Consider the following 12,310-nt stretch of genomic DNA (forward strand, 5'->3'; position numbering starts at 1 on the left):
ATCATCATCAGTGATCCAGTGCGTAAGTGTGGTAACGAGCCATAAAGACTGGAAAGATCCCAGGATAAATTCCCAGCCTGCGCTGCATTATCTCGGGTGGGGTTGTGGTAGGGGCACTACAAATGGCCCTGGATTAGGGTAGGGAAAAGCCAGGGTCCCTGCTGCTGTTCACTATTCTGAGACCCCCCCCTCCTGGAAATGTGTGTGAGTGGCCATCAGTTAAGGAAAGAATCACGTAAAGCCACTATGCAGTTGAACAGCCTGCCGACACACTTACACACAAATATTGGGCGTTTGAGCAAGGTACTGGGGTGGGGGGGTTACCTAAGGAACCATCCTCCAGGTAGGAATCACTGTCTTCAGGAGGGGAAGGGAAAGGACAAAATTAGCAAGAAAGAAAACACAGCGTCACGCAAAGGAAGGCAATTGGACAGAATAGGTTCTAACCAACACTACCAAAAGCCGATGTCGTTTTCTGTTTGTGGGATCTTGCTGTAGGTGAGTTGGCTGCTTTGTTTGCCTACATGACCGTGACTGAGGACCCTCTACAAACACCAGTTCTTTTGTTCTTCTTCTGGATAGATATGTTTACTGGGGGAGGGAGGAACTTTACACTGTCTTTCCTCAGGAGTTTAAATGGGTTGGGTAGAGACTACAATGGAGTGGATTGTTCTTGTCTTCGGAATGAGCTCAGTGGCCTTTTGTGCTTTCTTATCTTAACTTCTGAAAAATTTTATCCAAATGCTATTTATATTCTGATTACAGTAATTTTGTTGCTGCTGGATATTAATTAATTTTAAATGAGAAAACCAGATATACTCTCAATGAACAAGTAATGTTCCCTAGAGAATGAAAGAAAGAATTTGCATTTATCTTGCCCTCAAAGCTCTTCATAGCCAATAAATTTCTTTTCAATGTAGTCACTGTTGTGATGTGGGCAAATGCAGCAGCCATTTTGTGCACCGCAAGATCCCACAAACAGGAATGGGATAAATAACCGGTTAGTCTGATTTTGGTGGTGGTGGTTGAGGGATGAATGTTGGCCCGGGCAGAGAACTCGCCTGCTCTTCTTTGAGTAGTGACGTTGGCTAACTTTACATCCGTCAGACAGGGCCTCGGTTTAACATCTCAACCGAAAGACAGCCCTCCGACACTGAAGAAACCTCTCAATACTGCAGTGCAAGTGAGAGCCCAGATTAGACGCTCAAGTCTTGGAGTGGGTCTTGAAACCACAACTTCCGAGTCTGAGGCAAGAGTGCTATTATTGAGAGCCGAGCCTGACACTGACTGTGGACATGTGGAGTCCGTGAGGTTGACAGTGGGCCAGCTTACTCTTCTATCTTTCAGTGGTTTTGTTGGATCATTTTATCATTAAAGGAAATCAACTGTAAAACCGATTCATTAATTTGGAACGTCTAGCTTTGCTTAGCAATAATTTGAGTGCTCTTTGTCAGCTCACACTAGAGCTATTACAGGAGTCTCGTCAACCTCATTGGCTCCTGTATTTGCCTGAAATTATTTACATACTGATAAGAATGGACTTGTTTCCAGGCCACAATCATTTTGACAGAATATGACTATTATACTCAACAGATGTCAAACGTTAATAGCTGTTGTTTTTGAAGACTGACGTAGTGGGGAACCAGGCGACAGTGCTGGCTTTCGCCCCGGGGACCTGGGTTTGAATGTTGTTCTTGTGCCAACTTTGACCACCACCTTTTTTTTTTCTCCCTTCGTGGCACCGATTCCTCGCTGGGGTACAGACCCGTGGGCCCCAACAGCCCTCCAGTACTTCGTATAGGTGGCCATTGCTCATTAGACAGTGAACATCAGTGGGTTATTTAATTGTGAGGGACTCCACAGTCGAGCCTGGTCCTGCCTTTGTGTGAAGCTCATATCCGCACATTCCAGCAGGGATCACTGGGTAGAGGTCGGGATGGGAACTAGTGTAGGGGGAGCTTTATACAGTATCGAACCTGTGCTGTACCTGACTTGGGATGGGGCAGTGTAGGGGGAGTTCTATACAGTATCGAACCTGTGCTGTACCTGACTTGGGATGGGGCAGTGTAGGGGGAGTTCTATACAGTATCGAACCTGTGCTGTACCTGACTTGCGATGGGGCAGTGTAGGGGGAGTTCTATACAGTATCGAACCTGTGCTGTACCTGACTTGCGATGGGGCAGTGTAGGGGGAGTTCTATACAGTATCGAACCTGTGCTGTACCTGACTTGCGATGGGGCAGTGTAGGGGGAGTTCTATACAATATCTAACCTGTGCTGTACCTGACTTGCGATGGGGCAGTGTAGGGGGAGTTCTATACAGTATCGAACCTGTGCTGTACCTGACTTGGGATAGGGCAGTGTAGGGGGAGTTCTATACAGTATCGAACCTGTGCTGTACCTGACTTGGGATGGGGCAGTGTAGGGGGAGTTCTATACAGTATCTAACCTGTGCTGTACCTGACTTGCGATGGGGCAGTGTAGGGGGAGTTCTATACAGTATCGAACCTGTGCTGTACCTGACTTGCGATGGGGCAGTGTAGGGGGAGTTCTATACAGTATCGAACCTGTGCTGTACCTGACTTGCGATGGGGCAGTGTAGGGGGAGTTCTATACAGTATCGAACCTGTGCTGTACCTGACTTGGGATGGGGCAGTGTAGGGGGAGTTCTATACAGTATCTAACCTGTGATGTACCTGACTTGGGATGGGGCAGTGTAGGGGGAGTTCTATACAGTATCGAACCTGTGCTGTACCTGACTTGGGATGGGGCAGTGTAGGGGGAGTTCTATACAGTATCGAACCTGTGCTGTACCTGACTTGGGATGGGGCAGTGTAGGGGGAGTTCTATACAGTATCGAACCTGTGCTGTACCTGACTTGCGATGGGGCAGTGTAGGGGGAGTTCTATACAGTATCGAACCTGTGCTGTACCTGACTTGCGATGGGGCAGTGTAGGGGGAGTTCTATACAGTATCGAACCTGTGCTGTACCTGACTTGCGATGGGGCAGTGTAGGGGGAGTTCTATACAATATCTAACCTGTGCTGTACCTGACTTGCGATGGGGCAGTGTAGGGGGAGTTCTATACAGTATCGAACCTGTGCTGTACCTGACTTGGGATAGGGCAGTGTAGGGGGAGTTCTATACAGTATCGAACCTGTGCTGTACCTGACTTGGGATGGGGCAGTGTAGGGGGAGTTCTATACAGTATCTAACCTGTGCTGTACCTGACTTGCGATGGGGCAGTGTAGGGGGAGTTCTATACAGTATCGAACCTGTGCTGTACCTGACTTGCGATGGGGCAGTGTAGGGGGAGTTCTATACAGTATCGAACCTGTGCTGTACCTGACTTGGGATGGGGCAGTGTAGGGGGAGTTCTATACAGTATCTAACCTGTGATGTACCTGACTTGGGATGGGGCAGTGTAGGGGGAGTTCTATACAGTATCTAACCTGTGATGTACCTGACTTGGGATGGGGCAGTGTAGGGGGAGTTCTATACAGTATCGAACCTGTGCTGTACCTGACTTGGGATGGGGCAGTGTAGGGGGAGTTCTATACAGTATCTAACCTGTGCTGTACCTGACTTGGGATAGGGCAGTGTAGGGGGAGTTCTATACAGTATCTAACCTGTGCTGTACCTGACTTGGGATGGGGCAGTGTAGGGGGAGTTCTATACAGTATCTAACCTGTGCTGTACCTGACTTGGGATAGGGCAGTGTAGGGGGAGTTCTATACAGTATCTAACCTGTGCTGTACCTGACTTGGGATGGGGCAGTGTAGGGGGAGTTCTATACAGTATCTAACCTGTGCTGTACCTGACTTGCGATGGGGCAGTGTAGGGGGAGTTCTATACAGTATCTAACCTGTGATGTACCTGACTTGGGATGGGGCAGTGTAGGGGGAGTTCTGTACAGTATCTAACCTGTGCTGTACCTGACTTGCGATGGGGCAGTGTAGGGGGAGCTCTATACAATATCTAACCTGTGCTGTACCTGACTTGGGATAGGGCAGTGTAGGGGGAGTTCTATACAGTATCGAACCTGTGCTGTACCTGACTTGGGATAGGGCAGTGTAGGGGGAGTTCTATACAGTATCTAACCTGTGCTGTACCTGACTTAGCATAAGAGTAGAAAAGTCTTTCATTCCCCAGCACTGCCATCTCCCCACCTTGATGATGGCAAAATTCACCAAAAAAAAATATTAAAAAAAAAAGAAATAATGAATGGCTGGTGGGAGAAAGGGCAATAAGATCTCCAGGTTCAGTGATTTCAGGGAATGCTGTCTCACAGTCAGCGATCCCTTTGTTGTCCTGTGCAGGTTGGGGGAGGACTATTCTCTGCCAGTGTGTCTCACAAGTAAGCAACCTTTATTGAATTAAACGTAATGTCAGAGTGTGTTTAGAATAGTTTACGCTTCTGTGTTTGACCAACTTTGGAAAAAGTTGGGGAGGGGGTCTATGTTCTAATACCCCGAGAGTTTTGTTCACTGGGAGGGGGGGGAGGGGGTTACAGAGCTTCCTCTGATGGGAGCACGGATCACAATTAATGGACAGAAAATCAGTACAGGTGCGTCGACCTCTGCCCAAATTCCTGATATGCTGGCTGGGAATGCTAATTTGGAAAATGGATCCACAGATCTTCAAACTCCTGTTCAGAGGGACTGGTGGCTTTTATCTTCCCTTCTCTCCAGAAGGTTTCACTCCTTCTAGAACATAGGAACATGTTTCTGCCTTCCAGCTGGGGTACAGTTCCATGGCTCTCGGCCATTTTCTGGTCCCAGAATGTCCATCCTTCGTGTGTGACCATTGAGTCGCCCGATTGGAGGACCAAGGCCTGGATGCCCAGCGAGGTTGTGAAGAGTAGGACCAGGTTAATTATGGAGTAGTGATTAGATGACACCAAGGTCGGGTTTTAAAACATGCAGCCTGTAGGAGGAAAGGAAGGTTGTGAGAGGTTCCACCTTTCTGATGCCCTTCTGCTCTGCTCCAACAACGTGCCCAACACCCTGTACTGCACCAGTGCGACAACTGCCCTTCTCACACCAGGCACCCTTACAGCTCCTCTCGGTGAGATTGACAGCTTACCCCCAGTATGTGGTGCATTGCAGACGAACATTTGCTATGAACCTCACTGTACTGGGAACTTCAGCACAATAGGGTCAGTCTTCCGCCTGCCTGCTCCTAGCGAGGTCTCCACCTGCCAGGACCGTGTAATCACACAGCCCACGTTTTCCCCAAACGTTCATCTCACGGGCTGCGGGCGCCCGAGTTCCCAAACGTGTGCTTGCGGCTGGCGAGGCACAACTGGACAGTCTAATGGATCGCTTGTTTCCAACAGGTTTCGAAAGAAGTCGACCGTGGTTGGTTCCCTCTCGAGTCTCGTGAACAAACCGGCCGGGGATCACTTCACAGAAGGTTTGTGTTGGTGCGATCTGCACCGGAAATTAAACCTCAGAGATGAAGACATTGATTTCATTAGATTAATTGCTCTACTATCCACAGAAGCTTACAACAATAACAACTTGGATTTATATAGCACCTTTAACGTAGTAAAATGTCCCGAGGCGCTTCACAGGAGCGATTATCAGACATAATTTGACACCGAGCCACATAAGGAAATATTAGGACCGGTGAGGCAGGAGTGACTTAAAGGAGAGAGAGAGGCGGAGAGGTTTGGGGAGGGAATTCCAGAGCTTAGGGCCTAGACAGCTGAAGGCACGTCCGCCAATGGTGGAATGATGAAAATCAGGGATGAGCAAGAAGCCAAAGGAGTCTACTTGGCTCATCATGTCTCCATTTAACCACTGAATATTCCTTAATTCTCTTCTCTGAGCACTCTCTTTGCTATTTTGGTTTTATTTTCTCCTCCTCTCTCCTACTCCTGGTTGGGGTAAGGTTCTACGAGCATCGGCAGTCTCCGATTCCTAACCAGAGTGGCCTTCGATAAGCCTCGTGTGTGAGGCTAGACTGTGATTGTCAACAGTCTACCCGATTGTGAGCAGCATCACAGTGGATCTCAATTCTGTCTTCACCCAACGCACGCACACATGCACTTTCTAGGGATGCTGAGACCATTTTTTCACCTGTACCACTGGTCCATCTGAGATCAGCAAACTCAGCACAGATTGAGGACCTTCCTGGGACCAGATAGCAACACAGGAACAGAAGTAGGCCATTCAGCCCCTCAAGCCTGTTCTGCCATTCAATTTAATTTTCTATACTGAAGGGAATGCAAGCCTAGTTTATGCAACCTGTCCTCATAATTTAACCCTTTAGCCCCGGTATCATTCTGGTGAATCTGGGCTGCACCCCCTCCAAGGCCAATATGTCCTTCTTGAGATGCGATGCCCAAGACTCAACGCGGCCTAACCAAAGTTTTATACAACTATACCATAACTTCCACCCCTTTGTATTCCGTGTTGTATTCCACATCTGGGACCTCCCTAGTCCATGTGACTAAGTTCCAAACCGGGCAGTGCAGACACCCACTCACCTATTGGGGGAGGGGCTCGGGCTTCCAACCAAATCTTTTCTTCTGTGCTGTTCCCTCTACCTCCCACCTTTTTTGCTGTGGTGGGATGCTGTGTGGCCTGTGGCCTCTACCTCATCAACCAGCTGGTTATGCTCACGAAAGGTGTATTTTTAAAGGGACATGGTACATTTTTAAAGGGATGCTCTCTTCATGGAAAAGTAGCTGCCAAACGTATTTTTTTTTTGGTTTGTTTACAAGGATGCGTTGCAGTGATGAAAATTGTGTTGAAACAGATAGTCAGTCATCTCTTGTCAGTTGAGATTGTTACGAAAACAACTTGCATTGATCCTGCGCCTTTAATGTAGTAAAACATCGCGGGGCACTTCACATGAGTCAGGATACGGGCAGCAGAGTTTTTGGATGAGCTGAAGTTTACAGGGTGTGGAAGATGGGAGGTCAGCCGGGAGAGCATTGGAACAGTCGAGTCTGGAGGTAACAAAAGCTTGGATGAGGGTTTCAGCAGCAGATGAGCTGAGGCGGGGGCGGGAACGACAATGACCGTTCATCTCAATTGTTCTTCTTCCACCCCAAAAAAAAATGTCTGCCAAAATAACTTGTCATGAAGACAATGCCTCTTTCGTTTTTATTAAATTCCATGAATGCCAGAGTTGAATGTACGGAGTTAACTCGTCACAGTTTGGATGGCAATAGCAGCAATACAATTGGCCTCAGTGCCCTTGGATTAGGGAGGGGTCAGCCGGCCAAGGCTCCTGCTCTTGATTACTCCCCAGTGACTCATGCTGGTTGTGTGCCAGTAGTGGATGGGGACAGGATTTGGCTTGGCTGTGAAGCCCACTGCAGTCGCATAGTCTGCTGACCTTTGCTGTCTGAGTTCACCTGACCACTTGGGCAAGGTATTGGAGGGTGACTGGAACAGTTTCCCAACATCTTTGGGTGGGGAGGGGAGGTGAGAAAATTATCACGGGGAAGATAAAAAGTAGTTTTTCAAAAAATGTATTTTGTTTTTGGGCGAATTTTTGTGCTCATCAAGGTGATGGATATCAGCACTGGGAAACAAAATGGCTTCACTATTGGCAACAAGCACTGTTAGATCAGGTATAGCACCTTTTAGATCCAGAGTAAAGCCCCCTCCATTCAATACCAACAAAGTGCTTCGTTCCCAGTGACGAGGGCAAGTGATTAACTTGCCATGGTGCGACCATCCCACAGCTAACCCCAAGAGTTTCTACGCTTACTCTGCGTTGATCGGCTTACTGTAGGCGACGCTGACGAGGTCGCATCTATTGCCCGTCCCTAGTTGAGTTGCGAAGGTGGTGGTCGGCCTCCACCTTGAACCGCTGCGAACGATTGGTCTTACAACTTGGACAGGTCACAGGGCAGTGAGAATCAACCATGTGGTGCGTAACTGGAGTTACGGGTAAGCCAGGTCAGGTCAGGGCAGCAGTTCCCTTCCCTAAAGGACAATGGTGAACCAGTTGCTTTTTTTTCTTTAAGAAGACCATCTGGTAGCTTCCAAGATCATTTATCAAGGTGCCAGCCTGAGAATGACCAATTTCGCAACTTGCCTTATTGGGATTGGGAACTCACAGTCACGACCCCGATGCAACAAATGACTTGCTCTAGTTATAATATAAATGGTAAACTCGGGACTGAAAGGGTTAATGATGTCACATGCCTGACTTTGTGCCGATCAGATGCCCTGGTTTGTTTTACAGAGGAGGTCCATGCAGAGGTGTGCTATGCAGAGTGTTTACTGCAGAGAGCTGCCCTCACCTTCTTACAGGTAAGAGTGGACAGTCATTATCAGCTAAAGCACCTTGATCATCTCCCCTATCGTCTTCCAATTGTCACTGCTCCGGACACCACGTGAAAATGTCAACATTAGACCTTACAGTGACGTTACATGCTTAAATAGTTCTCTCTCTATAAAGGCCCCGTCTGCCCTCTCAGGTAGACGTAAAAGATCCCATGCCAGTATTGGAAGAAGAACAGGGGTGTCCTGGCCAATATTTATCCCTCAACCAACATCACCAAAAAAACTGATTATCTGGTCATTATCACGTTGCTGTTTGTGGGATCTTGCTGTGCACAAATTTGCCACCACGTTTCCTACATTACAACAGTAACTATACTTCAAAAGTGCTTCATTGGCTGTAATGCTCTTAGGGACACCCTGAGGTCGTAAAAGGCGCTATATAAATGCATGTTCTTTCTTTCTTTAAAGATATCACGACGAAAACACACATTTTGTCCATGGTGCTCCAGTCATCGCACTTTGCTGCAGACGCAAAATAACCTTAAAAGAAAAGAAACCCACTCATTCACGGCTGGGCGCTTCTGACCTGGAGCCAAACTTAAAAGCACATAACAATTTGCAAAGTTCCCCGAGCAAACAGCATTAAATTCTGACCTGCGGCTGTGTTTACTTAACAACTGCTGTGGCTTTAAAGGGATACTGTTCAATCTTAGCAGCAGAATATTACACTGTGGATTACAAGGCACAACAATCAAGCCCATGTCGTCCCAATTATCAGAAGCCGTGCAAGTATATCAAATATTTGTGAGGTGGCAGTGACATTTGGTTTATTTCCCGTGACATTTTCTCTTTTTTAATTATATTTTTGGTGGTTTCACTTTGGGGCTCATCAGGTGTGGGATATTATTGCTAGGGAACAGAATATTTTCTATTTTAGACAGTGTCTGCAGCACTCTCAGATAATGGAGAGGTGTTAACGGCAGATTTATTTTTGTTATGGGCTCACGCCCATTAGGAACTTGGTTGAAAATATCCAACTCATTTCATACATCACGCGAACAACGAGCTGCCCATCCGTCAGGGCTGGATTTGAACCCAGGTTCCCAGAACCCACGACCATTGTTCAAACCTTCTGTACCGCCCAGTTCCTAAAGAAATTATTCTATCTTCTAAATTATGATGGACTTGTGTCTTGTTCTTTATCACTTATTAGTGTTAAAACAGCACTGCTGGTGTTAAAATGTGAACTTATCTGTGCCTACCCTTGTGCTTTCAGGATGAGAACATGGTCAGCTTCATCAAGGGTGGGATTAAAGTCAGGAACAGCTTCATGATTTACAAGTGAGTTCAGATTTTTATTCCTATTTTCTCCCCTCCCCTTCCACTCCTGAAGCTGTTGATTCCTTCCTTTTGTCACCTGCCTTAATGCCTCCTTCTTTGGCTCGGTGTCAATTTTTTTTGTCTGATTACACTACTGCGAAGCACCTTGGGACGTTTTACTTCGTGAAAGGCGCTATATAAATGCAAGTTGTTGTTCCTAAGTTATCGGTCACTCTCTGTTACTTCATCCAAGTGGTTATTCTTTGTGTGTAAACCTCGATGGTCAGCAGGCTTGTCGACCGCATGGGCATCACAACCAAAACCGACCCTACCTTCATCCAACCTCCACTTATGTGAATCTCCATGCAGCGGGCATTGTCTGATATTACCCTCCCTAACTCGGGGCGTGAGGCCAATTGTAGTATCCTGACTGCTGCCTTTGGAGAGGTCAACTAACTCGGCATAGACCAGACACTGAACCTGAATAGCCCAGCTACTCACTGAACCACTGGCAGAGCCTATACATTCATTCTTGGAATGTGGGCATTGCATGCCCATCCTGTGAAGATGGTGGTGGGCTGCCACCTTGATACAACTGAGTGGCTTCCTTAAGGCCACTTTAGAGGGTAGTTAAGAATCAACTATGTTGATGTGGGGCTGGAGTCATATGTAGGCCAGACCAGTAAGTTTCCTTCCCCTAAAGGGACATTAATGAACCAGTTGGCTTTTTACGGCAATCCGTCACTTCTACTGATACCAGCTTTTTATTTACAGAGAATTTGAATTCACAATGGGCCGTGGTGAGATTTGAACTCACATCCTCTGGATTATTAGTCCAGGCTACTGGGTTACTAGTCCAGTAACATAACCATTACACTACCCCGCTCCCTGCTGCGGTTGGTCTCACTTAGAGAAGCCTCAAGGATGGCTGGTGCGGGGAATGGAAACTTCTGGTGAAGGCGGAGGCTTCTTTATGACTCGAGTCAAATCCTGGCATGTTGGGGGGAATGAGGTGGAGGGGCCAATGTTGTCGGCATTTTGCACCTTGTTCCTTCTTCTCCCCTGATTGAAGCTGAAGGTCTTTCGGCGCTGGGGGCCTAAACTTATGAATTCCTGATTGAGTCAACTAGCTAAGTTTTCAGGCTGTCCATCCAGTTTGTCTCTGTGTTTCCCTCAAGTTGTTTCCTCAATTCATCCATCATGCCCACAGACCATCCTACAATGGACTCTACGCCACTCGTTTAATCTCCTGAAGGAAGGTTCTGCATGAGTACTCCCTAACCCCCCCCCCCCAAAGTAATCGAACCAAACTCCAGAATATTCTTCCATCCTCACATCTCCACTCTTCAACCCTGCACTGCATCTTTTTGATAAGTTAAACCGAGGCACCGTCTGTCTCCTCGGGGGGACGAAAAGATCCCACTGCACTATTCGAAGAAGAGCAGGGGGAGTTCTCCCTGGTGTCCTGGGCCAATATTTATCCTTCAATCAACACCACTAAAACAAATTATCTGGTCAATCATCACATCACTGTTTGTGGGATCTTGCTGTGTGCAAATTGGCTGCCACATTGCTTACATTACAACAGTGACTACACTTCAAAAGTACTTCATTGGCTGTAAAGCGCTTTGGGACGTCCCAAGGTCGAGAAAGGTGCTATATAAATGTAACTTCTTTATTTCTTAACGGAGAACTCTGCCACTTCCATCCTCAGCACAAAACAACAGTGGCGTACCGAATACTCGAACAGCTCGGTCTACCCCATCCCTATATCATCCAATTTAATTCCCAACCAGATATTTATCCAACTCTTTTTTGATGGAGTTAATCACCTCAGCTGTTTATGTTGGAGTCTGTCCCACATCCACAGCTGTGTGAGGGACACGAGCGTCTCCTAATCTCCAGTCTCACTTGAAGTCCTAACTTAATGAGCCTGACAAACTTGACTTTCCTTTTGTTGTTGGCAGGGAGCTCCATAATTTTTTGCAGTCCAACCACTTTAGCAAAGGACCGAATCACTCCCATTTAGAAGGAGGCGTTTCTTTGGGAATTGGAGCGTTTAATCTGGTAAGATCGAAACTAGGAATGGCTTGTTTAAAAGGAGAGGCTCATTTTATGGGGCAAAGATCATGACTCCTCATGGCACAGGGAGTTGGAGCACAGAGCAGCTTGTCACTGGGGGGTGGTCAAATAATTATTCTGAATGAAGCTTTCCTTTAAGAAGACAGTTAGATTCAACTACAAGTTAGGTGTCAGCTGTGGCTCAGTGGGTAGCATTCTTGCCTCTGAGTCAGAAGATTGTGGGTTCAAGTCCCACTTCAGAGACTGGAGTATAAATTTTAGGACTGACGCTCCCAGTGCAGTCCTGAGGGAGTGCTGCAGCGTCGGAGGTGCTGTCTTTTTGGATGAGACGTTAAACTGAGGCCCGGTCTGCCCCCTCAGGTGGGCATAAGAGCTCTCCTGGCTGTAAGTGTTCTATGTGAAGTGTGTCGTAACCCAATTTCTAATTGGAATGGCCCCACAGCACTGAAGTATCCATAATTGAGCAAAAATCTGCAATCTTGTTCAGAGAAGCCATTAGGATGGTTTGGAAACATACAACACTGGTGCAGTAGGGTGCACTCTTTTGAGGGAGGGAATGAGGCACATTTTGGGGCAGAGTGGAGGGAGCTTTAGTCTGCATCTAACCTGTGTTATACCTGACCCGGGAGTGCTTGATGCTGGCACTGGTTGCCAGAAATT

The 12,310-nt window shown here is 47.2% G+C and overlaps 1 protein-coding gene across 5 annotated transcripts in view; it reads left to right on the forward strand.

Annotated features, from left to right (window-relative positions):
• Positions 1-12,310, forward strand: part of zgc:158403 (tetratricopeptide repeat protein 39A) — a 77,048-nt gene that overhangs the window by 41,305 nt on the left and 23,433 nt on the right. For all 5 annotated transcript variants that reach the window (XM_067973059.1, XM_067973058.1, XM_067973057.1 and 2 more), the window contains 4 exons: positions 5,338-5,414; positions 8,208-8,275; positions 9,525-9,589; positions 11,536-11,635. In XM_067973059.1, coding sequence (XP_067829160.1) covers positions 5,338-5,414; positions 8,208-8,275; positions 9,525-9,589; positions 11,536-11,635 — 310 coding nt within the window. The remainder of the gene's footprint in view (positions 1-5,337; positions 5,415-8,207; positions 8,276-9,524; positions 9,590-11,535; positions 11,636-12,310) is intronic.

Source organism: Heptranchias perlo, chromosome 37, assembly GCF_035084215.1.
Source record: "Heptranchias perlo isolate sHepPer1 chromosome 37, sHepPer1.hap1, whole genome shotgun sequence".
Taxonomy (NCBI): domain Eukaryota; kingdom Metazoa; phylum Chordata; class Chondrichthyes; order Hexanchiformes; family Hexanchidae; genus Heptranchias; species Heptranchias perlo.